This window comes from Episyrphus balteatus, chromosome 2 (assembly GCF_945859705.1).
Source record: "Episyrphus balteatus chromosome 2, idEpiBalt1.1, whole genome shotgun sequence".
Lineage (NCBI taxonomy): Eukaryota > Metazoa > Arthropoda > Insecta > Diptera > Syrphidae > Episyrphus > Episyrphus balteatus.
In genome coordinates, this window is record NC_079135.1 from 19,090,217 (window position 1) to 19,117,488 (window position 27,272).

At 31.6% G+C, this 27,272-nt stretch overlaps 3 protein-coding genes across 3 annotated transcripts; 2 read left to right on the forward strand and 1 right to left on the reverse strand.

Moving 5' to 3' along the window:
• Positions 1 to 2,727: 2,727 nt before the first annotated feature.
• On the forward strand, positions 2,728 to 8,755 carry LOC129908441 (40S ribosomal protein S4). Its single transcript, XM_055984906.1, has 5 exons — positions 2,728 to 2,855; positions 3,138 to 3,396; positions 3,459 to 3,556; positions 7,263 to 7,434; positions 8,486 to 8,755. Exons 1-5 carry the CDS (start codon positions 2,853 to 2,855, stop codon positions 8,737 to 8,739), a joined length of 786 nt encoding a protein of 261 aa, XP_055840881.1. The 5' UTR covers positions 2,728 to 2,852; the 3' UTR covers positions 8,740 to 8,755.
• A 2,791-nt stretch (positions 8,756 to 11,546) lies between these two features.
• On the forward strand, positions 11,547 to 12,467 carry LOC129910637 (uncharacterized). The gene has a single exon (XM_055988082.1). The coding sequence runs from the start codon at positions 11,648 to 11,650 to the stop codon at positions 12,380 to 12,382; it is 735 nt and encodes a 244-aa protein (XP_055844057.1). The 5' UTR covers positions 11,547 to 11,647; the 3' UTR covers positions 12,383 to 12,467.
• Positions 12,468 to 12,913: 446 nt separating this feature from the next.
• Positions 12,914 to 25,738, reverse strand: LOC129911778 (uncharacterized). The gene is made up of 3 exons (XM_055989691.1): positions 25,308 to 25,738; positions 18,494 to 21,919; positions 12,914 to 13,769 (listed from the first exon to the last, which is right to left on the reverse strand). The coding sequence occupies exons 1-3, from the start codon at positions 25,311 to 25,313 to the stop codon at positions 13,530 to 13,532; spliced, it is 3,672 nt and encodes a 1,223-aa protein (XP_055845666.1). The 5' UTR covers positions 25,314 to 25,738; the 3' UTR covers positions 12,914 to 13,529.
• Positions 25,739 to 27,272: the final 1,534 nt, after the last annotated feature.

Here is a 27,272-nt window from a genome sequence, read left to right on the forward strand (position 1 = left end):
TATGATCAGGTTTTTATTGTAGTTTTTGTTATTTAATGAAAATTCTTCTAATCAGTTTCAATTATTTTTCTCTAGAAACTTATTCAACAACATATCGAGTCCAAATTCAAGAAACACCAGCATAAGGTTACCCGAGCTGATATTCAGAGCTCGAATATTTTTATCGCCTACATAATTTATAGACATTTTGTATGCAAAAAAAACACAATTTAAATTCTTATAATTATTCAATAAATTTACTCAAAAATCAGTTCAAATAAAAATCAAATTAAATGTATTCACAATGAATTTTATGTATATTTAAATAATTAAAAACTGAATCACCGTAACAATAAAGAACTTAAACTATACAATTTGAAAGTTTTCCTCTAATCTATGTAGAATTAAAAAGAACCAAAAGTTCGATCTACAACGAATTCCAATGAAAAAAAATCGCTACTTTTTAAATTTTAGATATCAAAACAGTATGAATTTGTCAAATCAGATGACTTCTAACGCTGTTTCACCAACAGCTGTCGTTGCAAAGACGGTACCTTCAATATCCATTCCATTGAATCAACGGGCTGTTCATCAGTAGTAGGTATATGAAACGGACATGGTAATTTGAACACCGAGGTCACCAAGAACATGATCTCCGTCTTTGTTTTACAGTCACCATTTGATTGTTGTCTCCAATCATTTGAAGTGTCGCTCCATCTAAGGCCATCGCTGGTCTGCAATACTCCAACACTCCCCAAGAACTGTTGAATCTGTTCGATGTCTTGCACAAGAACTTTTTGTTGCTGTTGATGTTGTTTAGCACCACAGTCACATAAAAAGGTAATATATTCCGAACTGACATTGGTCGCCAGATTGTCAAAACATGACACTTTGGCGACCAATGTCAGCTACCGAATTCTTAATTGTTTAAAATACCGACGAAAAACGCACAAAAACCGATAAACCACGCACACCACAAATTTTTAAACAATTATTTACCATTTTCCGCGATGAAACAGGAAGAAAATTTGTTATTTTTCAATTTATAATATTTTTAAATGACATTTTATAAATTAAAACAAAAACAAATTTCCTGTTTACTGCGATTGAAATATAAAAATTATAGGCCGACCTGACAGATTGGTGCCCATTTTTGACAAACAAATTTTGACAACGTTCGGAATATATTACCTTATTATGTGTACTGTGGTTTAGCACTATCTTGATAGAAAAAAATAATTTTAAAGGGAATATGTTAACGATTAAAGTTAAAAGCGAAACTCACCTCATACCTGCTCCAGCGGAATCTGGTTGTGGAATCTGGTTTGGTTCTCCTGACTTGTGATTAACAGATTATCACCTCCTGCTCCATCTCATCCTCCACAAGAAGCTGGTCCATTGCCTCCTGCATCATTGTCAGACTTATCGGAATGCATATTTTCAAAAAGCTCTCAATGTCTGTTTCTAATATTGATGCGTTGTTTGAATTACGGCTTATTACCATCAGCCATTATTTCTGATTTGTAAAAAAAAAACTATGCCAACAGCAATGGTGTTTTTCGAGAAAACTCGTGTACTTATACACCACACCAAAATTTAATCGAGACGCGACCGACACAAACGACTCCGGACGACAACGACCGACTGAACGAATAAACTTAATAAAAATTACATTTATGTAAACACCACACTACATACTTGTTTAAATTGTATGAACTACTTTTTCAAGCATTTTATATTTATATTCCTTTTTATGTATTTAATTGTATTACATATGAATTCTTACAAAACAATAAACCCTAAAAGAAATTTTTTTTTGAAATGCGAAGGATGAGTGTTTGTTTACAAGAAAAAAAAAATGGCCTGACAGCTTGACGTAAACAAAACTGTTTCCAATTTGTGAAGGCTAGGTGGCGCTAGTTCCTTCCGTCCTGTATATTTGGTTACAATTTTTGACCACTACGGCGCTAGTAGTATATCCTCCAATCGCCAATTGTGACTTGGGAAATAGCTTTCCACGCCATCTACCACTTGTAGCGACAACCCGAAAATGATATAGATTTTTTTTTCGATTTGCAGTTCAATGTAGTTTCCATAAGAAAAAAACAAAAAAGACCTCGAAAGACATTTATTTTACGAATTAATTTTATATGAACGAGTATCAATTTTATGATTGTAAAATGATAATAATATGTGTTTATATCTAAATCAGGTTTAAAATATATCAAAAAGAATAATAATTCCTATTTAATTTGTCTCCAAAAAGAGAAGCAAATCGCAGGAAAACAACAACAAATACTACAAAAAATATAGAAACTATTTTGGTTTAATTTTCTTTCAAGATTGTTGAAAATAAAAAAAAATGCTTACCTACTATTATTTGTGAAAAAGTGAAACAAATAAAAGAATAATTTAATAATTTTTATATTTTTTATAGTATTTTTTGTTGTTTTCAGGCGATTCGCTTGCACTTTTTAAATACAAATTACACAGGTATTATTATACTTTTTGATATATTTTAAACCTGATTTAGATATAAACACATATTATTATCATTTTGCAATCATAAAATTGATACTCGTACATATAAAATTAATTCGTAAAATAAATGTTTTTCGAGGTCTTTTTTATTTTTTTCTTATGGAAATTACATTGAGCGGCAAATCCGAAAATAATCTATATAACTTTCGGGGTTCCGTCGCTATCCACTAGGTGCCGTGATGCCAAGTGTCAATTCACCGCTAGACGGCGCTCGCCTCTATTAAAAGAGTTCCGAAAATGCACCCACTGAACTGATTTTCCCGAACTGTCAAAATTCTTTCCACACTACAACATCCGGCCATCTTCCTTTCCTTTTTTAATTCTCTTGCAAGATGGTGAGTAGTTTCTCAATTTTGTGTAAAAAATTCGTTTTCATCGTGTTATTATCGTTAATTTATTTAATTCAATTATAAACTAAATCAAAGTCAAGATTATAATGTTTCGTTGAATGGATATATTTCTTTAATAAAGTGTTTATTTGACTGCAAAAAAAAGACATTTTTGTTTTGTGTGTGCCGGGCCCCAATTCAATAAAAAAAGAGATGAAAACGAATAAATGTTTTATGAATGAAAGTGCAAATAAGTGCAAATTACTTAAACTATTTATTTTATAATAGGCGCGAGGACCCAAAAAACATTTGAAGCGTTTAGCAGCACCAAAGGCATGGATGTTGGACAAATTGGGAGGAGTTTTTGCTCCTCGTCCATCAACTGGCCCACACAAACTTAGGGAATCCCTGCCCTTGATGATCTTCTTGAGAAATCGTCTAAAGTACGCCCTTACCGGCTCTGAAGTTACCAAAATTGTTATGCAGCGTTTGATTAAGGTTGACGGCAAAGTTCGTACCGACCCAACTTTCCCAGCTGGATTCATGGGTAAGTTTTTGTCTTGAATTGTCTTATGGAACAACCAATCTAATTGATCTTTGTTTTTGTAGATGTCATCACCATTGAAAAGACTGGCGAATACTTCCGTTTGGTCTATGATGTCAAGGGACGTTTCACCATTCACCGTATCTCCGCCGAGGAAGCTAAGGTGAGTGTGTATTTTCTGAAACAAAAAACAATTTTAGGCTTTTCGAAGACCATTAATGAAACCGAAGTAATGACATGGTTCAAAAGTAAGCCAAGAATAAGCTTTGTTTCGACGGTCACTGGTTGTCTTGATTTTTTGTGACAAAACCAGTAACATTTACGTTCAATTACAAAATTACTCCCGCCAATATGCGAATATGGGAATGTTCATAAACGTTGGAAATCTGCGTTAGTACAATCGTCTTTCTGCTTTGTTGCATTAAGGGGTAATAACACCTTGTAGGCACGAAATCGAGTGTCATTTTCATTAGAATATAAAACAAAGGAGAAACATTATTTTCTTTTTGGAGTTTGTATAGTTTAATTAAGTATATCAATAAGTAACAGAATAGGCTAATATGAAATTTTTTAATGATAAAATGACGGCGTAGTCCAGGATGATTGAAAACTTCATCGGGCGACTTACTCTTCATTTTTCAACCGATCGGGTGAAATACTTTTCCCTGGTGAAGAAGGATTTTTTTTGATTGATTGATTTTTAAAGAAATGGCATTAGTTTGAAACAATTAATTTATTGCAAAAACAGGGGTGAGATTCTGTATGGCGAAAACGAACAAACGTTTTCGTGTGTGCGAAAGGTTTGATTCATACAACTTGAAAAACGAAAGAATTTGTTCTGTATCTGTCGCAAATTTTCTTTCGTTTTTCAAAAACGAACGATCGTTTTCGTTTCGTTTTTTATAGAATGTACCCCCAGAATTTGGTGAAAAAGCACCCTAAAATCATATTTTAATATTTCAAAAAAAAAAAAATCCTACGTACTTCACTGGGGAATAGTATTGTTAAGCTACATAAATTTTAGCCTGATCGGTTAAAAAATGTAGTAGTTAGTTGGTCGCCCGAGTTCAATCATCCTGGGGCCTGTTTCTCGACAAGCTACATCAACTACATCAGCTACATTTACTACATACAGTTTTTTTTTTGCATATTTGGAGTAAGGGCATTGTCTCTTATTTATTCTCATTTATTTATTTTAGCCTAGGTCTTCAAATAAGCCAGAAAACTCCAAATATTTATTGATTTTTTTTTTTTTTAATTTTTGTATTCACATTGCGGTAAGCGATTTAGGGCGAAAGTCATAGTCGTTACTCATGTTAAGATTTTTCTCAACTTAAGCATTCAATTGAGTAGAGTAAAATCTTGACTTGTCAAAATATTTTCTTTTTTTTCAATCAAACTCACAATGAATTTTTACTGACTTGAGGAAACTGTCATCTAAAAATATATATTTTTTAATAATTACCTTTTCCTTTAAAGTTAAATATCGTCTATTGAATGTTTTCTGTCCGGAATTTTAAAAGCTATCATGAGTTTCGCCCGAAGGGAATTTTCATTTTTTCCGCTAAATTAGTTTCTTGTTCGGCACCAAAATTTAAGAAAAGAAAAAAAATGTTGAAAATAAAGGGAGATGTCCAAACATGAACAACTTTTCGCCCGGAACTCACAATAGGGGAAAAGTGAAATTCAATTTTTCCGGTTGGAATCTTTTTCACGTGAAACTCACAATAGGGCTGAATTATGTTAGTCGACATCTCTTTTCTCACTTAAATTTTTGTGGCGAACGAAATATGTATTTCGGGCGGAAAAATTTCCACGTGAAACTCTGTATCGCGTAAACGAACAAACGTTTTCGTGTGTGCGAACGGTTTGCTTCATGTAACCTGAAAAACGAAAGAATTTGTTCTGAATCTGTCGCACATTTTCTTTCGTTTTTCAAAAACGAATGATCGTTTTCGTTTCGTTTTTTTTAGAGAATGTGGCCCCTGGGCAGTGGTAAGTAAACCGTACCACCTTTTTTTTTTTTGCATTTTTTCAAGCCTTAGTCCGTGTGCGAATTGCGTTAAAATGTTGGTTAAAATTTGAGCAGGGTAAAATTTGACATTAGTGGTTAAAATTTGACGTTTCTCAATATAGAAAGATCAAGATAGATTTGAAATTAATTTTATTATAATGCGTTGATTTTTTAAGAAATGTAAAAGTATTAATACAAAGTAGGTACTTCCTCAAATTATTATTCATCTTGAAAATGTACGAATTGGTTTGTTTTTTATTTTTTATATTTTGTTGGCAGCTGGTGAAAAGTGTTCGAAGGCTGAATAAAAAATGTCTTTTTGATCTTAATGAAGTTGAAAATTATCGATAAAAATAAAAAAGTATGTGAAATTGAGAGTTTCTAACATATTAATACTAGAATATTTAACTTTATATAATTTCAGATGGGTTTTGTTATAAAAATTAATTAATTAAATATAAGAAAAACCATTTTTGAGGGTAATTTTGTTTTATCTAGATGGAATTTTAATCAAAGTAGTGCCAAAAAAAAGTCCCATTTAACACATTTTTTAAACCAATTCGCACAGCAAAAAAGTAAATGTGATCCCTTTATTTAAACAAACGTCAAAATTTAATCAACGCAATTCGCACACGGCCTTAATGTGCAATGGTATTAAATTAATACCACAAACATTTTTTTTTCTTGAGGACATTGGTTTCAACCTACATAGAAAATTGATATTAATTTAATACTATTGCACATTAAAGCTTGACAAAATGCTTAAAAATGTGATACGATTTTAATATCACTGTCCCGAAATGAGTGGGTTGAGCAAAAAATATTTCTTTTTTCATTTCACAGAAATACCTACATATTGTTTTTAAAACAGAACATTTGTAAACCATGATACATTAGGGTGGCGCAAAAAAAAAATGCATACATACTTTCTTCACTTTTAATAGTGGAATAAAAAAAACCGCGTGGTTCACGTTTGAAACAAATTATCGATGGGAAAAAACATTTTTAGTTAGGGTGTTGAAAAAAATTAGTTTTACTGCACAGAAAGTTTTTTAAGTGCGTTTTTTATTATAGTAATATTAAATTCATATTAAACTAATTAAATCGATTTTGGTTGAATTCCAAGAGTAAATGCAAAATAGCATTTTTCTTAGTGCTCTTATGCGAAAATACCCGATTTTAAATTATATTTCAAAAAATATGTTTTATAAAACTTTCTCTGTATAGTAAAAATCAATTTTCTTTTCAATAAACTAAAAAAAAAAAATTTTAACCACCCTAATGGCAATTTTTTATTTTCCTGGATAATTTGGTCTAAATATTATCCACGTTGATTTTTTTTGGAATTCCACTAGAAACTGTAAAAGATAACATTTTTTAGAGCCACTCTTATACCAAAAATTTCAATTTAAACTCATCACATGCAAAAACACGATTTAGAAGTTTTCTGTCATTAAAATCCAAATTTTTGGAAAGTATAAAAAAGAAACATATTTTTGTTTTCTTCTTCCCAATCAAGAGCCAAATTAATTTCTTCGAGAGTAAGTTAGTACGATCGCAGATCTGAATTTATGAACACGTCTAACGCAGGCCTAAATTAGACAGACGTTTATGAAAACACCCTATTTCAAGATTTTAGGCTTTTCGAAGACCATTAATGAAACCGAAGTAATGACATGGTTCAAAAGTAAGCCCAGACTAAACTTTGTTTCGACGGTCACTGGTTGTTTTGATTTTTGTGGCAAAACCAGTAACATTTACGTTCAATAACAAAACTACCCCGCCAAGATGCGACTATTTTGTGACTATTTTTTGTGGCATCTTTTTTAATTTGATTTTATTTTTTCTTTTACAGTACAAGCTGTGCAAGGTTCGCAAGACCCAACTCGGCTCCAAGGGAGTTCCTTTCTTGGTCACACACGACGGCAGGACCATCCGTTACCCTGATCCATTGATCAAGGCCAACGACACCGTTCAAGTTGACATTGCCAACGGCAAAGTCACTGACTACATCAAGTTTGATTCCGGTAAGTAGATTTTTAAAGTGTTTAAATTTGGGTCGTCGAAGACCATATTCAATGTAATTCTCTTATGATGTGGTTCAAAAGGAATTTTTGTGACAGAATCAGTAACATTTTACGTTTATTACAATTTAAATTCTATTTGAATTCTCAGCTTGTCAATTAAACCGCAGTAATGTCTTCCATCGTTTTGTGGCCCAAAATCAAGCTAGATTAAAATTTTTGTTTCGACGGTCTCTGAAAGCTGAAACACAATCACGCTTTGCCGTCGATTTTGACAACTGCGAAAAGTTCAACTATAGGAAATCTGTGTATCCTCACACAATGACGCTTTTCTTACGTACGCTTTTTTTGACAAACGTAAGGAAACGTAAGAAAGCGAGCAAAAGTTCAACCAGACTGAACTTTTGCTCGCTTTCTGACATTTAACAGACATAGTTACAGTCACCCACATTATTATTGCGCCAAATGTGAATAAAAAAAAAAAAATTATTGCAAAACTATGTGTGTTTTTTAATTTCTCTATATAGATTTTGCACAAAAAAACGACATCGAGATATTTTAAATGAAAACAATTTACGTATTAAAAACAAAAAAAATTTAATGATGTTTTAGACTGAGTTTTATTGTTAAAAACAATATATTTTGATTGGTTTTGTTTTTATAACTATAGGATTAAAGAATAAACAAATTTCTATGAATTTTTTAAACACATTAATATCCTTTTTCATTTTTCCACAATTAAATCAAGATAAAGACTTGGCCCAATAATTTTGTGAGTGACTGTGTTTTTTTTTATTTGACAGCAGATTTTATGTTGCAATCAGCTGTTCAAAGTCAAAGTGACAGAAGCGCGCTTTGAGGATTTCTCAACGTAACGCAACGAAGCGACGCCCTAAAGCGTGATTGTGTTTCAGCTTTGAATGTCTTGAGTTTTGTGGCAGAATCAGTAACATTTTTTTACGTTCATTACAGATTTCTTAAATTTTTTCATGATTATTTTTACCCCTCGAATCTTTTTTTTTTATTAATTTTTTATATTTTTCTTCTTTTTTAGGAAACTTGTGCATGATTACTGGAGGTAGAAATTTGGGACGTGTCGGCACAGTCGTCAACCGTGAAAGACATCCAGGTTCTTTCGATATTGTCCACGTTAAGGATACACAGGGTCATGTGTTTGCCACCAGATTGACAAACGTTTTCATCATTGGCAAGGGCAACAAGCCATACGTTTCGCTGCCAAAGGGCAAGGGTGTGAAATTGAGCATTTCTGAGGAGCGTGACAAGCGATTGGCCGCTAAGACTCATTAAAGAACTACTTTTTTTTTAAGAAATGATGTATTTTACATGAAAATATAAGAAACAAAAAAAAAAAAATTACTTTTACTTCTGTATTTCTTTTGTAAGATTCTATATTTTAAGTTGGTTTGTGAATAGTTTTGCAATTGGAACTTGGAACTGAAGATGTGATTGTCAATAGCAAGAGGTTATCACGTGCTTGCTTTTGTTGAAGGGCCATATTATAGTCAAACATTCGACTCAGTCAAACGGTTTAGGGAACTCCATGTCGTATTGCAATTCATAGACGCATCACTGCTTTTGCACCATAACTTTTTGTATGGAAAGAAAAGATACGAATTCAGCCATAAATACGATAATTTGGCGGGAAGGGCTCGATATGTGCGTAATGTTGCCATAAAAAATGAAAAAAAAAAACTGCGGTTTTAGTTTTTCTCAAACAATACGTAAATATGGTATTTACGTTTTTTTTTAAATCACTGACGTCGACTCTTTCCGTACCTCTTAAGTGGTGGGTTATATAAAGGTACTTTTAAGTTTGAACTGCAAAAGCAAGTTAGTGTGAACCAGTAGTGCATTTTATTTTTACAGTCGACGTTCTCGTGAACGTCAAGTAAATTTATTTAAGTTTCGTTCAGTTTTCTAAGTTAATAGAAAGGCTATTAAAAAGTTGAATACCTTTATATAGCGGGTTGTTTTGTGTTGCAGCTGTTCTATACAGTGGAAGTCTAAAATCACAGGTATTTCTTAGCTTAGATTATAAAAGGAATTTGTTATAGAAGCTCACGTTTCGTTGTAAATATGTGGGTGTACGAAAGTACGTAACCAGGATGTATTTCATATTTGATTTTAAAAAATGATTGCAAGTGCATTACATTTAAGTCTTTGTTCTTTGTGAATAATAGAATAGGGCTGATTTTTGTCTTTTGGTTTGGCCGAAGCCGTCTACCAGAGTGATATCTTAAATATCTTAACATATTGTATACATTTTTCAGTGCTATTTCAGTGAAATTATAAAGTACATTCCAGCCACAAGATCCATTTAGGATTTTAAGGGTTTCCTCTAAATCCAATGACTGAACTCCAAAATAATGAGCTCGAAATTCTTTTAAAACGGGACAGAGACAGTTAAATGTAGTTTTAAAATTTTTTTCGGCCCTATTGAGGTATCCGTTGGAGCGAAATATATTCCGATTTCATACGAATCATGCTTCGAAGTGTGCTTCCAATAAGTAAAAACTCTAGGATTTGTAAAAAATCGTACACATTTCCGCTCCGACGGATAGAACCGATTATACTGAAATGAAAAAAAGATGTATCATGGCACAGTGTCATCTTAAATAATGGCATCTTACTTGCTCACAGTTCTTCAAACGGTTTTTATAAAAACATCTTCCAATGTTTAAGTTTATAAAAAAAGGAATCAGCGCTATTGGGAGTTTCACATGGAAATTTTTCCACCCGAAATATTTTTGTTCACTCGGAATTTAAAAGCTATTACGAGTTTCATCCAAAGGGAATTAGCATTTTTCGCTTAGTTGGTTTCTTGCTCTTCACCAAAACTTGAGTGAGAAAAGAGCTGCTTGTGTTACCACGAATTACCTGCAAAATAGTTCAAAATAGGAGAGGTTTTTGGGACGTGACTAATTTTTCGCCCGGAACCCACTACAGGGTAAAAGTTAAATTCAAATATTTCAAAATTCTAGATTCAAAGTCTTGAAAAAGACGTTTTAAATCTTCGAAATTTGAAAATATAAAAAAAATCATCCAAAACCAAAACCGAAAATTTTAAAAAATTTCTTAAAATTAAATAGATAGCGTACTGTAAGAATTAGATTTTTGTATTTATGGGATTTTTTTTAGATTCTTTTTCCAATTTTTAGAGTCGAAGAAAGAACGTAAACACGTTTGAAACGTTGAAGTTCGTCAAAATAGGTTCTATGTGTCTCAATCTAAGCAAACGGTAAATTAGCAAACTAAGAAATACCAAGACGTTATTATGTACTTCAAAAATTATTTGACTAATTGTAGGTAGGTATATAACAATTTTTATATTTCCGTTGAAATCGGTCAACTTAAAAAAAAAAAAATAGAAACAAATTATGTTCTTCATCAGATTTATTGGTTGTAATATTAATATTTTATTTTTTTATGTTTTATCAAAAAATTGATTGCATTTATATATTTTTATAGCCTGGCACATATCACATAAAAACAAGTACGTCATTATGTTTGATTTAGAATGACATTGCATTTGAGAAAAAGTGGATTGATATCTAGATCCAATTTTGAATTGAATGAGGTTATTGAGTCATATTTATCGGTTACTGCAAGCTAAATGCACACAAATGAATCGAATTAATCAACTCTAAATATGGCTTTTTATTGTTATTTATAACAACTGGAATACAAGGTTCAATTCCGTTGTTGTGTATTTTTGTGCAAGGGGTATAGTTCAAATCGATCGATGTAATAAAATGACTTGAATTAATCTCAATCTCAAGGACAGATTATAAACCATAAACAGAGTTAAATTATATTGTTTTGTGTACAAAATAGTAAATTTCTTCATTTAAACAAAAGAGCTGACTTAAAAACTTTATTTAACAATATTCTCAAATGAATATTCATACAGCAAAGAAAGTAATACCAATTTGTTTAAAAATTACTTACCATACACCTAACAAGAGAAAACCAACATTATTTTTGTCCTTGTAGCTACTTTACTATATTTTACCTTGCGACAAAAAAATTTTAAATCTAAAAAAAAAAATAAAAAAATCATATTCGACTTCAGTTTCCTGTTAAATTATTTTCATTCAGGCTTAAATTTTCCAACTAAAAGGTTGGCTTAAAAAAAAATTTAAAATTTTTATATTTTTGCAAAAAAAAAATAATATCTACAAAATTCTAAATTAAAATGAATCAATTAATCATAAATTCAACTCCAAATTGCAATCGTGTATTTTTGCTAAAAAATCTAGTCAAGAATTTTATAGCTAGCAATCGTTATGCAAGCGGATGTTTTGAAGATAAAACAAAATGTCCAAAAGGAAAAATTATGAATACTTCCTGTGATGACAATAAACATGAAATGCCACCACGAAAGGCCCCCAAAAAGGAAGAATTCAAATCTATGTGGGAAAATCCAAAATGTGAACCTTCTGCTGCTACATGTCCTCAAATTGGTTTTGATGCCTTGTATTACAAGCCTTCCGATAAAGCAAAGCGTGAATATCAACAGACTTGGATTGAGTGCCCGGCACGTCTTGTCAAGCCAGTTATAACATGTGAATTCCCTAAGGATCAGTATCCTCCTCTTGAGCGCAGAGCAAGAAAGGAAAGACCAGACACTGCAAAATGCATGGACACAAGCAAGTTAGAATTGGCACCCTGTTCGAGACAAAAGGATTTAAAACAAAATAAGAACTGTGTCAAGATCAAACTTCCAGGATGTCGTGGTGTTCGTTCGGATATTAGGTGTAAATTAGTTCGAGAGCCAGCCAACTGCCAGATTGTTCGAAGTCCTTATCCAAGCTACTCGGAGTGCACTCATCCCAAAATAAAACCTAAACGTGTGGGCGAGTGTGAGTGTATGAAGATTCGTTCGATGTGTGAAGTTTGGACAGTCTTGAGACAAAAGGCTATTCTATAAATTAATTGGAACATTTCTTGATGAATTTTTTTATTATTAGAAAAAAAGAACTAAATAAACTGCAATAAAGATAAAAAATAAGAAATTGTTCGTGTTTTCATTTTGGAATTTTTCAAAATAGGTTTCCATGGCTGTGGTTTGACATCTTGGTTTAACATTTTCGTTTTCTCTGTATGATGGTTGTATTTCCTCAATTTTAATTACTTTTTTTGCTGTGTAAATATTAATTTGAGAATATTGTAAAATAAGGTTCGTAGGTCAGCTCTTTTGTTTAAATGATCTAATTGATCAACATTATGGTAATTAGAGTTTTTTGAGCCTTAAGGTTTCTTGTTTTAATATTTTGTAAAAATTGACGGCCAAGCACACTGCCTTGCTCCTGTTTTAATTGCGTAGAATATAAACGTAAAAAAAAAATTGAAAAAAAAAAATGCTGAAAGGACAACGTCTTTCGAGCCAGTTATAAAGCAATAAAAAACACTATAAAATCATAATAAATTTCTTTTACATTTTTTAATTTATTGTGTCGCGATTTTTCATTTACAAAATTATGACGTAAGACACTTCTATCACAATTTAAAAAAAATATATTAATATTAACAAATAAAAAATATCTTTTTTTTTTTTGTTCAAAATGTTTTTGTTGCAAAAGTTTTACACATTCGATAAATATCTAACATAATGCTCCCATATCGCGTTGGGTTAACATTTAATTTGTTCTTATTTTTTTTAATTACTAATAACAAGGTTGCAAATTTTTTTTCGTAGTTGTTCTTTTTTTTTGTTTGCATTTTTTTTCTTTTTTTGTTTAAATAAATATTATTTACATTTCATTACAAATATTTTTATGAGCATTCACGATGATGTAATTATTGTATATAAAAAAAATAAAAAGCTGGTGACAAAAAAGCGGACATGAGATTGTGAAAATTATTCTACGAGTATTTTTTGTTTGTTTTTCTTTAAAAATATCTCTCCATTGGATATGAAATCTTTTCTTTTTTTTTTCAAAACATAAATAATTATGTATGTATGTTTTATTAAAAAAAAAAAGAAAAAACTAATAATTTTGTATTTTTTAAGTTAATACATCGAAAATAAAAAACAAAATAAAAACATTTTTTTAATTTTTTTTTTTTGCTAAAATTTAAGATTTTCTCGTATTCCGTTTGGCAATAACTTTCGCATCTCGGCTATTTATTACTTCAGCATGGAATCCAGTTTCCCAATCGGCATAATATTTGACTGTGCGAACATTTCCATCCGGTTCCACTAAAGAGTATTCACCTTTCACAACATCACCATCACGTTCTTCTTTTTGATGTTTGATATCTCCGGTTGTGGGATCGTTTACACCATATTCAAATGCATATCTTGCATGATCATTCTAAATAAAATATTAAAAAATTATTAAATTGATGTCTATAATGAGATTATTGGTCGATATCCTTAAATAAATCATTGATTAATTCATTAAAGAAAAAAAAAAAAATTGTTATTTTCATAGAAATTTTGAACAATTTTACCAAATATGGGTTTTAAACACCATATTATTGAGTAAAAGACTGAATTAAATTGATTAAAAGATATGTTACAACAACTACACACCTTCTGTTTACTTATGTATAAGTAATAACACATGCATACACTCGTAGCTGCTAATAGTTTACTTAAAATCAAAGCTACATTAAGAATAAAAACATGAGTTTGGTGATCTAATTTGAATGTTTTTTTTTTTTTTTACTTTTTTACAGATCAATAAAATTAATGGCAATGTTCACCTTGTTTGCATATTGCCTTATAAATTAGATCAGTTCTCCCTGATATTTTATCAAGCAATCGTGAAGCTTTCCTTGAAATATTCAAATCAATATGCTGTTCAAACGGAAGTAAGATTATTTGTATATGGATCAAAAATGTGTGACTAAAACGAGGTGCAGTTACATACGTATGTATATTAAATAAGTATGTATATTAGATAGAAATCAAGTGTGTTTTTTGTCTAGCAGGGTCGGATTAATTTTATTTGAAATATTATTATTACAAATAAGGTATTTGTCCAAGATTCAATTATCGCTATCAAAAACTGATTGTTAGGTTTAAAAATTATTTTTGAAAGCAAAAAAACATAAATGTAAAAAAAGTATTGTGCTTTAGTTTTGGGATTCGAACCCTGGACTTCTGCTGCAAAATACAAATCGTTCAACTTTTTAATCCAAAGTGATGGTAATGTTTAATTAATCTCAAGGACAGATCATTTACCTTAATTTTAACAGTGTTAAATTTCAAACCAAAATATATTCCCATATACTTTTTGTTTGAATAAATCTAAATCTAAAATCTAAAAAAAAAACAAAATATCGACAAGATCCAAAAGGTGCATAATATTCATCAATTAGATCATTTTTAAACAAAAGACCTGACTTGCAAACCTTATTTTGACAATAATCTCAAAGGAATCGTATTTCGTATCGATTTTGCATGCATACATCGAGCGTTTATCGATGTATAACACGTTATCATGTAAAATAAATATTTGTTAAAAAAAGTTGCCATTATAACTTGTCAAATCTCTTCATTTAGGCACTTTTGTGCTATTTTTAACACCTTGTCAGGATTTTGGGTAGCTTAGCTACATTTCATTTCATAATTAGTTTTACAAGATAGTTTAACAAGATATGGTTAACCTAATACAGAAATAAAAAAAAATGTGTAACGTTATTTTTTTTCTCTAAAATATCTCGAAAACATACAAAAATAAATTGCACGACTGGAGTCGCACGTACTTGCTCTTATGCTTAAAGTAACTATAATGTTAAAGCTTTTTATTCAAGAAATTTAAAATTTGATATTTTGAAGAAATTTCAAAAGTAGTATAAAAAAATTAAATCTGTTTTTATAATTAATAAAACTCCGTTTTAAAATATCTTAAAAAAAAAAAACAAATATGCCATTTTATTTCTCGTATAAAAAGGTATTTTTAGAAAAAAAATTTTGAAAATTGAAGGAGCCGTTTTTTAAAAAAATAATTTTTTATATATAAAATTTTTTTAACATTTTTCAAAAAAAAAGTTGGTATGCCATTTTGAAGAAATAATTAATTTACACATAATAACTAAATTTCAAAATTTTTCATTGATCCGTTTTCAAAAAATTGATTTTTCAAAAAAAAATTTTGAAATATTTTTAAAAAAACCAAAAATGCGTTTTTTGAAAATTTTCTAAAATTTTAATATTATCTTTACTTACACACTTTTGTATAAAAATTTTCATTTAAATCGGGTTAATTTTGTACGAGATATTCAGAAACGAAAAAAACCGTTCTATGACAGGTACCGTTAATAACGGTACAAAAAATATTTTTTTTATTTAAAAAGTTGGCCCTTATGTGTAGTACTACACACAAAAATTTTACTCAAAATCGTTAGAGCCGTTTTTGAAAAAAATTACCTTTTCTATTTCCGTTATATGGCAGGTACCGTTAGTTTTGGTAAAAAAAAAAAAATTTCAATTTCCCCTCTAGGGAATCACCAAAAACTGCTAACTACCAAGTTTGAAGAAAATCACTTCACTCGTTTAGGCTGCAGCTCCAGATAGAGACAGACAGACAGACAGACAGAATTGCCGGACCCACTTTTTTGGCATTCTCCATAATCGTAATGTCATGTAAAATTGTTATCTCGAGTTCGATTTTTTTTACGAATCATAAACTTGCCCTATAGTACCTATATCGCAAGTAAAAAATCAATAAGGTCAATTTGATTCCTCTTCTTATTTATTTTTTTGCGGCGTCTATTTAAATATTGAAAAACTTAAACCGTGAAAACATTATTTCAATAAAATCAAATTCTTTCAGTATATCGAACAATGTATAATGTAAAAAAGGAAGTTAACATTCTAAAAAGACATTTGAAGCGTTTTTTTCCGCTAAACATCTTTTAAAATTTAAAAATTCAAGGCTATCCAAAAAGTTCAAGGTCATCATTCTATAAAAATAAATGATTTTTTGGTAAATCATCTGAAATAATTTCATATTGAAAAATAAAAACATTTTTCAAATGAGGCCAAACAAGAATCTCTTCTTTTCATGAATAAATTAAAAAAAAAAATTAAAAGGAAAAACCTTAAATACAGAGATGAAACGATATGAAACTGACTGAGATACGAGGACTTGTATCAAACTTGATATTAAAAAAAATATTCTTTTTCAAAGAATTTGAGAAATTAAAAAAAAAAAATATTTTGAAAAGCATTAGACTTATAGGTTTTAAGTTCAAGTTGCAATGTTAATATCTTTAAAGTATCACAAAAACAAGTCAAGGCTAAAATTATCAACAGCTGAAAAATTGATATTTTGTTTTGCTATTTGACAGTAAAAGTTCAAAACTTAAGACATTCACTGAGCAATAACTTTCAAACGCAACACAAAGTTTACCAGTTTAAATAAATAAATTGGTTCTCAGGAGATTTACCATAAAAGAACAATTTAAAATTTTTCGTACATACGAACTTACGAAAACTCTTAAATAGCTCATTTTGGTTTCTTAAAACAAGGATTATTTTTTTATTTTCAAGGCAAGGTCAGGAACGGTTGTGACAGCTTTAAAATTTGGAATCCCTAACTGTTTTGAGAACTTCAACTGTTATCATTTTGAAAAATATTATACAAAAATTAGGAAAATTAAGCCTGTTTCGCTCTCATTCACGGTATTCTTTACAGGAATATGATATCGGAGTCAAAACATCAAACTCTTTACAAAACATTAAAAAATCCGGATATCGGATTTGGCAAAAAGATTTCAGATTCGAAAATATCGAAATATGAGGTGTAAGAATTGAGGGTAGGTATATTCAGTACCAGAAAGTAAAAAGCCATACAAAAATCTTCAGAAAATTTCAATAGAAATAATGGGCAAATATTATACGAATTAAGAAATTAATTAGACTATATTATAGAAAACGATTTTTACGATATTTTACAAAAACTCATATTTTAGGTGATATACAAAAAATTCTATTTCTTCTTTTGAACCATAAAAAAGATTCTAACAAAAAATTATGACTGGTATTCCGATCCCAATTAATTTTTTGATAATACTCATACAAATTTTATTATAGCCGTGTTCTTGTGGTAACTCGCAGTACTCACTCACTTGAATTTTGCACGGTTAAGAACAACAAATGATTGCTAAGGTTCATACAATATTCGATTTGTGTTTTTAGAGAAAGTTTTTTTTTTAAACTTATACATTTTTGATCCCTTAACAATAAGGGATTTAAAAATAAATAAATGTAGTCATTTGATGTTGATTACAAACATTACACTGTGCTACAAAATAAAAAAAAAAAAAATACACCCGAGAAATAACATAGTTTAGGCTGTTCGTATGGTCGAATAATGCATAAAAATATTTTTGTTATATTTTTGGAACCCTCCATTTTTTTTTATTTACAAAAAACCATTTTTACAGACCTTACGATGTAATCTATTAATATTTCAGTAATTTTTCTAACAACTCTCAATATGTTATATGTTTTTGGAAAGAAGATTTCCAGACCTTTTGAATGATGTATATAAGTCTATTGTTTAAACAAATTAAGTGTAGGTTTTTATCCCACAAATCTTGAAAAAGTGATTTTTTTCCCAATTTTTTCAACTTTACCCATTTTTTTTTGCAAAATAAAACAAACAAAAAAATAAAGTAAGGTTATGTTCTGAAAGAATGTACATTTAGGCACAAATTGGCGTATTTTTTTGATTGAATTTGACCAAAACTGCGGAATCTATGCTACTTTTTCGTAAATAGAAAATGTGGCTTTTCATGATGTGAATTGCAAGGTGCACAATAGGGTGTTCGTTATTTTAAAATAATAAATGCTCCTAGGATCTTATATGGTTGGAAATAAACTAAAAAAAATATTCCCCATGTTTCAAGTCTCTAACTTAATTCTAACCCGTGCCTCGGGTGTATTTTCAGTGTCGCACCGTGTTATTAATGACTTACTCAGCTAAATAATGGGTTACTACAAAAATACGGCTTACCTATTTATTAAATATTTACCAATTAAGAGTTTAATATAAAACAAAATAAAGTAAGGTTATGTACTCACGTAATATTCTAAGTGTTTGGACGTTACTGGCTTAACAACAGCAGTTGGAACTGCTTTCACATATGCAGCTGGTGCAGCAGCATACGAAGCAACGGCAGGTGCTCCCAAAGCATATCTAAAGAATGGCCGACCATAAGCATCAGCTCCATGTTCACCGCCAACTCCATGTGCACCAATTCCTAAAGCACCAACACCTAATGCACCAACTTTCAATGCACCAACACCTAGTCCACCTACTCCTAAAGCATGTCCCAGTCCTTTACCACTTTGTCCAGCTGCTTGAGCTAATGCACCATGATATGTTATTGATGGTGAAACAGAAGAATGTCCCAAACTAATTGCACCATATTTTCCCACAACACCACCAGCTAGCCCAAGGCCAATACCACCACCATGTATACCACCAATACCAGGGCCCGTTGAGTATGTTGCAATTTTACCAACTGCAATACCTGGTGATACTAATTTGCCTATACCGCCACTTCCGTGATATGAAACAGAACCAGAACCACTATAGCCACTGACTGCTTTTCCTAATCCAATTCCTGATTGATAAGCAATAGCTGGTCCAGCAAGAGTACCAATAGAACCTGCAATACCATGTCCAGTTGAAATAGCATATCCAGCTGATTTGGAGATTACACCTCCAGACTGAATTATTCCAATACCAGCACCTCCTTTAGAAATTCCAGTTGAGTATGAAGCCAGACCTGGTGTAACAACTTTCGAAACAATAGGGCCTGTTGAATAGGATGCAATTCCAGGTGACGAATATGTGGCTATTTTAGACACAGCTGGTCCAGTTGAGTACGAAGCTATACCAGGTGATGAATATGTAGCTATCTTCGCAACAGCCGGACCTGTCGAATAAGCCGATATTGCCGGGGAAGAATAAGTTGCAATTTTACCCAAAGCTGGTCCTCCATAAGCCTGCGATCTCAAAGGTGCAGAAATGTACTGCGATGATACAGCAGGTGCCGATGAATAAGTTGCTATCTTTCCAAGCGCTCCAGCTGAATAGGAAGCTGAATGGCCAGCCGATGACACATATTGAGTTGAGACTAGTGGAGCTGCTGAAATTTTAGCAACTGCTGGGGCAGCAGCATATGCAACTGCTGGTGCACCATAAGCAACTGCTGGCGCACTATATCCAACTTTAGCTGGGGCAGATATGTATTGTGAAGAGACTGCATGGCCGGATGAATAAGATACCGAAGGTGCAGCATATGGCGCTAACTTTGTGACTGCTGGAACTGCATAAGATGCAACCTTGGCAACAGCTGGTGCAGCATAGGCAACTTTGGCTGGTGCTGAAATGTACTGCGATGAAACTGCCGGTGCAGAAGAGTATGCAACCTTTGCTAAAGCTGGACCAGTAGCATAACCAATTTTAGGTCCAGGTGATAAATATTGAGTTGTAATTGCTGGTGCAGCATATGAAGCAATTTTTGCAACAGCTGGGGCTTGGGCGTAGGCTACTTTAGCTGGTGCAGATATATATTGAGAAGATGTTGCATGTCCACCGGATGAGTATGATGATATTGATGGAGCAGAATAAGTTGCTATTTTAGCTAATCCAGGTGCAGCATATCCAATTTTTGAAGGGGCCGATATGTATTGGGAGGAAACTGCATGTCCGGAAGAGACTCCTAAAGCAGGTGCAGCATAACCAATTTTAGCTGGTGCTGAGACATATTGTGTAGAAATGACTGGAGTAGCTATTTTTGCTACAGCTGGAGCTGCATAAGCTATTTTAGCTGGCGAAGAAATGTATTGAGCTGCCGCTGCATGTCCAGCTGTCAAAACTGGTGCAGATACTGAATAAGAACCTGGGGCAGTTAAACCAATTTTAGAAGGTGCAGATATATATTGTGAAGAAACTGCATGTCCGGAAGAATAACCTAATGATGGAGCAGCGTAAGACACTTTTGCCACAGGTGCAGGAACATATTGTGCCGAAATTGCTGGAGCTGCATAGGCAATTTTACTTACAGCTGGTGCAGCATATGCAACTTTAGCTGGTGCTGATATATATTGGCTTGAAGTTGCATGTCCTGAACCTGTTGAATAAGCTATGGATGGTGAAGCATATGAAGCTATTTTTGTTACAGCTGGGGCAGAATAGGTGGCAATTTTAGCTGGTGCTGATATGTATTGACTGGATACTGCTCCACCTGAGGAGTAGGATATGGCGGGGGATGCAATTTTTGCAACAGCTGGGGCAGCGTAGGCAATTTTGGAGCCTCCGGATAAGTATGAAGAAGAGACTGCTGGAGCGTAAGAATATGATGGTTGAGCATATTTTGTAACAATAGGCTGCGCTGCATATGAAACTGGGCTTGAATAGCTGGAAGCCTTTAAGACAGCTGGTGCAGAGTACGAGACTGCTGGTGCATAAGCTGAAACAGCCAACTTCGATCCTCCTGAAATGTACTGGTGTGAAACATCGCCGGCGGATGAATAAGCTATTTTTCCAACACCTGGTGAAGAATAGGAATAGCCTGGTGATGAATAAGTAGCAACCTTTGAAATTGCTGGTCCAGTTTGGGAATAGGAATAACCGGGTGAGGAATAAGTTGCTATTTTTGAGACCCCTGGAGAGGTACTTCCGAATGAGTAACCGGGTGAAGTGTAAGTTGCAACCTTTGCCAAACTTGGGCCATACGAAATAGCTGGGGATGAGTAAGTTGCTACTTTGGCAACTGCTGGAGTGGCTTGAGAATATGAGTAACCAGGAGTTGAATAGGTGGCAATTTTTTGAACTGATCCCTGGCTCGAGATATACGAAGATAAATCTCCTGCAGATGAGTATTTCGATATCGCTGGAGCTGCATAAGCTACTTTAGCAACAGCAGGCTGAGAGTATGTGATACCTGCTGCTGGTGGAAGATAAGCAGGTCCAGTAGCTATCTTAGTTAAAGCAGGAGCAATATAAGCTGGACCTGTGGAAATTTTCGATATTGCTGGAGCTGTGTAAATTTGCTTACTTATAGCTGGTGCAACATAATTCGAAACAGCTATACCCGATGGGTTAATTCCGGCATATTTTGAAGCTGGCGATTGATCTGCATAACTTATACTATCAGCTTTAGCATAGGTTACAGCTGGTTGATATGATGATTGTTTTACTCCTGGTAAGAGACCTTCAATTTTGACAGCTCCACCAGATGAGTAGCCAGAATATCCTTCGGATGATTCATAACTACTTCCAGACTCACCAACTGAAGCGTATTTAATGCTACCACCTTCGGAATAAGTTGAAACTGCAGGCGTTAGTTTGAGTGAACTAATCGCTGGTCCAACGGAAAATTTTACTTCTGGAGCTGGATACGAGTAGCCGGCATGTACGCAGGGTGGTAGTTGTGGGGGAAGTTCTGTGGAACTGGCTAGATTTAAGCTGAGAACGCATAGAAGTGTGATGAATTTCTGTGCAAAGAAAGAAATTTAAATAAAAAACAATGTAAAATATAAAATTGGTTTTATTTTCTTGGAATATATGGTTGGTTATCTATTTTTAACTCGTGCTTCATATCAACAAAAAACTTAAGTGGTTTGAGTCAAATTTGGAGTTTTTTTTTTATTTTATTAAAGGACTAAATTTCTTTTACGTTTTGAATGAAAAAAAAACTAAAAATAATTTTGTAAGATAGATTTATCGTTTGGTATCATTTACATATGTCTTTTTTAATAAATTTTTATCAATGGTACTTCTTTATTTTGATTTGTAATTTTCTCGTTAATGGCATATCAGATAAAATATTCGATAAAATAATCTTCTATTTGTGTTCTCTGTTATTCTGAATCGAAAAAAATATATTTTCTGAAGTCAATTAAAAAAGTTATATTAAAGTTATCTTCATAAAAATAGTTCAATTGTGTAAAATTATTTTTTTAAATGAAAATTAAAGAAATAATTCTCTTATAAAGGATAGTTTAACCACTTTTACATTGTGTGGCAAAAAGGGGTAACAAATTATCTTTCTTTGTAGAGTGCAATTATTACAAAACGGTATGCTTAGGAAGGGCCAAAAAACTGTGTTTTGGACCTTCATTTATTGAAAAAAATCTAGCTTCGTCAAATTTTCAGCAATTTTTGATTTTTGTTAACTGTTTAAAACCGATTTTGAAAATTCTATATTTTTTTGTCATACCCAACTTTGAAATATGTACTCATAAAATATATGTTAAAAATATTCTTAAATACAATTTTTTTCCAAACCAGAGGACTATTTTATTATGAAAATTATTAGAAAATTTTTTTTTTGAAAAATCAATTTTTTGAAAACATAACATTTTAAGTGCCGATTTTTTAATGCTTTTAGAATTGTATACATATAAAAATTAACAAACAAATCGGCTGTAGCGATTTTCATTTTTTTTATGAGAAATCAAATGGTTTCCTTGGTTCTTTGGTCAAAATCTTTAGTGTTTAAGTAATTATAAAAACAAATTTAACATCTTTTTACCTTTTTTTATTAAAAAAAAATCAAATTATGTATTTCTCATTCAAAAACAGTATTTTTTTTGGAATCTGTCAATATATTCTCATTATTGCAATATAAAATTTTGTTGGACAACTTAAGATTTGTATTCAGATCAGATTCTTCTTAAATTTTGTTTTTGGAAAAAAGGTTTATTTCTCACATAATTCGAAAATAAAGAAAGAAACATGTTTTTCGAAATTTTTCGGAATCTTTCGGCAATTTCAATTGGTTGCCGTAATATATTTCCTGTTTTTGAAGCAATATTTTTTTGCGTAATGTAATCTTTTTAAACTTAATAATTTTGTACGGTTTTTTTTTTTTTTTTAGTTTAGTTCAATATTCTTAATTTTTCTTTTCTATCTTTAATTTAAATTAATAGGTTTGCCACATTTATTTTGATATGTTAATCTCGATTTCAAATTCATAAATTTTCGATCAGCTATCGTTTTTGTAATATTTTTGTTTCTTTTTTGAAATTTTCTAAAAAAAAAACCAGAACTAAACGTCAGTTGGTCATTAAATTCGCTTCAAATTTGAAACAGACTTTTTTTTTTGTAATTTCCACGGTTTGCCCTTTTATCTGTTCTAAAGAGTGGGTAGCTCCCATTCAACGATTTCGAATGATTATACTTTTCTCGAAAATTACTTAAACGATTTTGATCCTTTTTTTAAATTAAGAATTAATATTTTGGAAAAAAAGCGAGAAAGTGGTTTTACGAAAAATTTGATATTTTTTGGCCATCGTTGAATGTCTTATCGAGAGCTTAACCAATGACATTTTTTTAAAAGGCAAGTTTTGGGTTCGTTAAAAAATCGAACTCGAGATAACAATGTGGTATGATATTACGATGATAGAGAATGCGATAGCTGGGTTTCGCAATTCTGTCAGTCTGTTTTTATCCTAAATTACAGCCTAAACTACTGAAGCGATTTTTTTTTAAATTTGGAAGTTATGAGATTTTGGGAGAGACAAAATTAATGATACATATTTTTAGGGCCAAAAAATTACTTGCCAGCTAAGAAACTCATACTTATTCTCGAAACAGAAACCGTTTTTTTGTTTTTGTTTATGTGTATAATAATGTGTATAATAATCATAAACACGCCAAAACTAAGAAAAAAAATTTTGTAATGGTTTCTTTTTTAGCTTTTTAGTCCATTGTATATTGTAAGAACCAAGGTCGTGCTTTAAAAGTGAAAAAAATATATTAAACCTTTATTAATGGTACCTGTCAGAGAACCGTTTTCTTTACTTTTGACTTATGCGTAAACGATTTAACCGATTTCAAAGAGAATTTTTATTTGAAAGCGTTTTTTGAAAAACACATTTTTGGATTTTTTAAAAAAAAGTTTAATTTTTTTTCGAAAAATCAAATCTTTTGAAAACGGACCCATGTTAATGGTTTGAAACTGCGTCAATTAAGTATTTTGTTAAAGTATCTTTTTTGTTAAAAAATTTATAAAATTTGTATAGGTAGGAATATGTATAAAAATATTTTTTTGAAAAACCACTCCAACGATTTTGAATTGTTTTTATAAAAGTCTTTGTTATTACAAGAAACTAAATGGCAGATCTTGTTTAGAAGGATATAATTTTGTATTTTTTTTTACATATTTGTATGAAATTCCTCAAAAAAAAATCTAACTATCATTAGTTACTCTTTTAGTTTAGGCAAGAAAAAAATATATTATTTTCCAAAAGGATACAAATAAATACATTCCAAGTGCCTACTTTAAGAACGGAATATCAGTAATGCATTTTTCTGTTTCTTTGCATTAAATCAAAATTCAAATTTGTCAGGGTTTATTTTAAATTTCTTTCTGAAAGTTCCTACGACCAAATAACGTAATAACGCAGGCTAATTTTTTTTTTCTAATTTAAAGTGTTTTTTTTTTTCGGAATCCAATTAACGGGACATCCGTTTGTTTGTTTTTGAAAATTAATATTATTGAAAATACCATTAACGCATAATTACAGTCAATAAATGTTCGGTTTAAATGTTTCAAATTGTTTCTCATCACATTTTTTTTTTGTAACTCATTGTTTAATTTTACTAATTTATTGTATTTGAGTTTCAAAAAGCACGAGTTTCAAGCAATTTGTAAGCTTTTTCATAAAATAGATCGTAGAACGTTATCCTGTTTTGCATTGAATATTGCACTGCATTAATAATATAGTCCATTGTATTTGAAATGTGTCCATATTCCATTGAAAATTTTTAATTTCACAAAAACAGAAATCAACAAATTATGAAGTAACATTTGCTGGTATTGTCATTTTTTGTTCAAAACATTATTCCCGTTTGATATAATTGTCCTTATTGACTCACCTTCATTTTCACACTCTACGTTTAACACACACGCACACACACAAACGGTAAGTCTACGAAAGGCAATAAACTCTTATCCTCGTTTATCCTTTTTTATATTTTTTATTTTACTATGATCACACTTTTCCAGAAATACACTTATAGATTACGTAATAATTGCGAAACGAAACCGAGAGTAAATAGTAATCCTTTATCGTGCGTCAATGATGTTTTATTTTTATTTTTAAATCGCTGTCGTCGTTTTATAATATCGTTTGGCTATCAAGCCACGCAACTGCACTAATAAAAAAACAGGTAGGCAGAGTTTATAATTCAAAAATCGAGCTCCACCAAAAGTAGAGCACCACGAGATACTGATGGCCGGCCTAGCCCTATAGTCGTTTATATACGGTCAATCGAAACCAATATCGAGTAAATGTATGAAATGTTGCCCCGTTTTCGGCGGCGGCGGTGCAGCCACTGCTGCTCTGGCAAATCATAAAACGACCTAAAAAAATAAAAAAAAAAATAAAAAACTATAAATGATCTACCACTGTTGACTACAGCATCAGCATCAGCAGCAGCATATTATCGCTGCCGCCGCTGCTGTTGCAGCGAAGAACCACTGTGAGATCGTACGGCCTATATAGATGGATTTTTGACTTTAAGACTTGTCGTTGGGGTTTTATTTTTCTCAGGTTGCAGCAGTGTCTTAATGCATCAAACTGCAGTGCACCCAGCAGCCCCACCTTCATCATGCCAAAGCCAAACATCTTAAACGCAAAATGAGTAAATGCGAAATAAAAAAAAAAAAACGCTCTCAGATATACTCAACGAAACGACGACCGACGACGGACGAAAAATTGTATTACTTGTGCCCAGGTGATCCATTGGCTCCATTATTTGGTGCAAACTGCATGCATGCGTTAAATGCTTTTACTTAGCATATCAGAAAAAAAAGTATCGCATTTGCACTTCACGCGTAGCCGCAGCCGAAAAATTGTATCTATAAAGTTAAAAAAGGTGTTCAAAAATCTGCTGTGCGTTCCTTTTTCTTGTGTTCTCTTTTGGCTTCTAAGTAGTTTGTTGCCGTTGCTGTTGTTGATGTTGCACAGATCTCGTATCTAAAAGGCCTACAAAAAAAAAAATTAAATTATTACCATATTGAAATTAGTTAGTATATCGTTGGTTTGTGCGTGCACATATGAATGTCGTGATGTATACTGGGAGCAATATTATGTATACATTGCTGCAGGCTGATTTGGCTTAGGCTGTGGCTATAAGGACGAAGGTGAAATTCACCAAATTCTAGTATGTAATTCAATTATGTATTTGTTATTGAAATAAACCTTTTTTTCGACTTAAAATTAATATATTTAATATTATGCAAGAAACTAATATCATCTATACATTTGACCTTGAGTAAATTTTTTATTGTAGAATTGAAAAGGACTTTTAACAATTTCTTTTTTAACTGGTATAACCCAACCATTCCTGTGAGCGTGTAATTAGTTTAAATTAATGGAAGAGACTCTACAATTTTTTTCCGAGGTGCATTTTTCATGAGTGGGTATATCTCTGCTGCCAAAGGGGTTGGACTTTAGTCAGTTTTTTTTCTCTTTCGTTTGGTCCTATCGCCATATTTCTAGCGTATCTCCTTCCGTTAGAAATGATTCGGTACAAAGTATTTAAGTCAAAAATGTTTGAAATTGTGTGGTACTAAGGGCATAAGTTGACTTAACTCCTTTTTAAATACATACTAAAATTGATCCCAAGGCGTTATAAGAGAAAGACAGAAAACGAAAAGCCATTTTTCTACAGTATTATATTAGCTCAAAAAGAATTCTCACATTTGGTTATTAATCAAATTGATATTTCCAACTTTCTTTTATTAATTAAACTTTTCTATCAATGTAAACAAATATTTTTTTGGAACAAGTTTATTTTTGAAGATTAAATGGTTCTAAAGTGTTAAATCAACCCAAT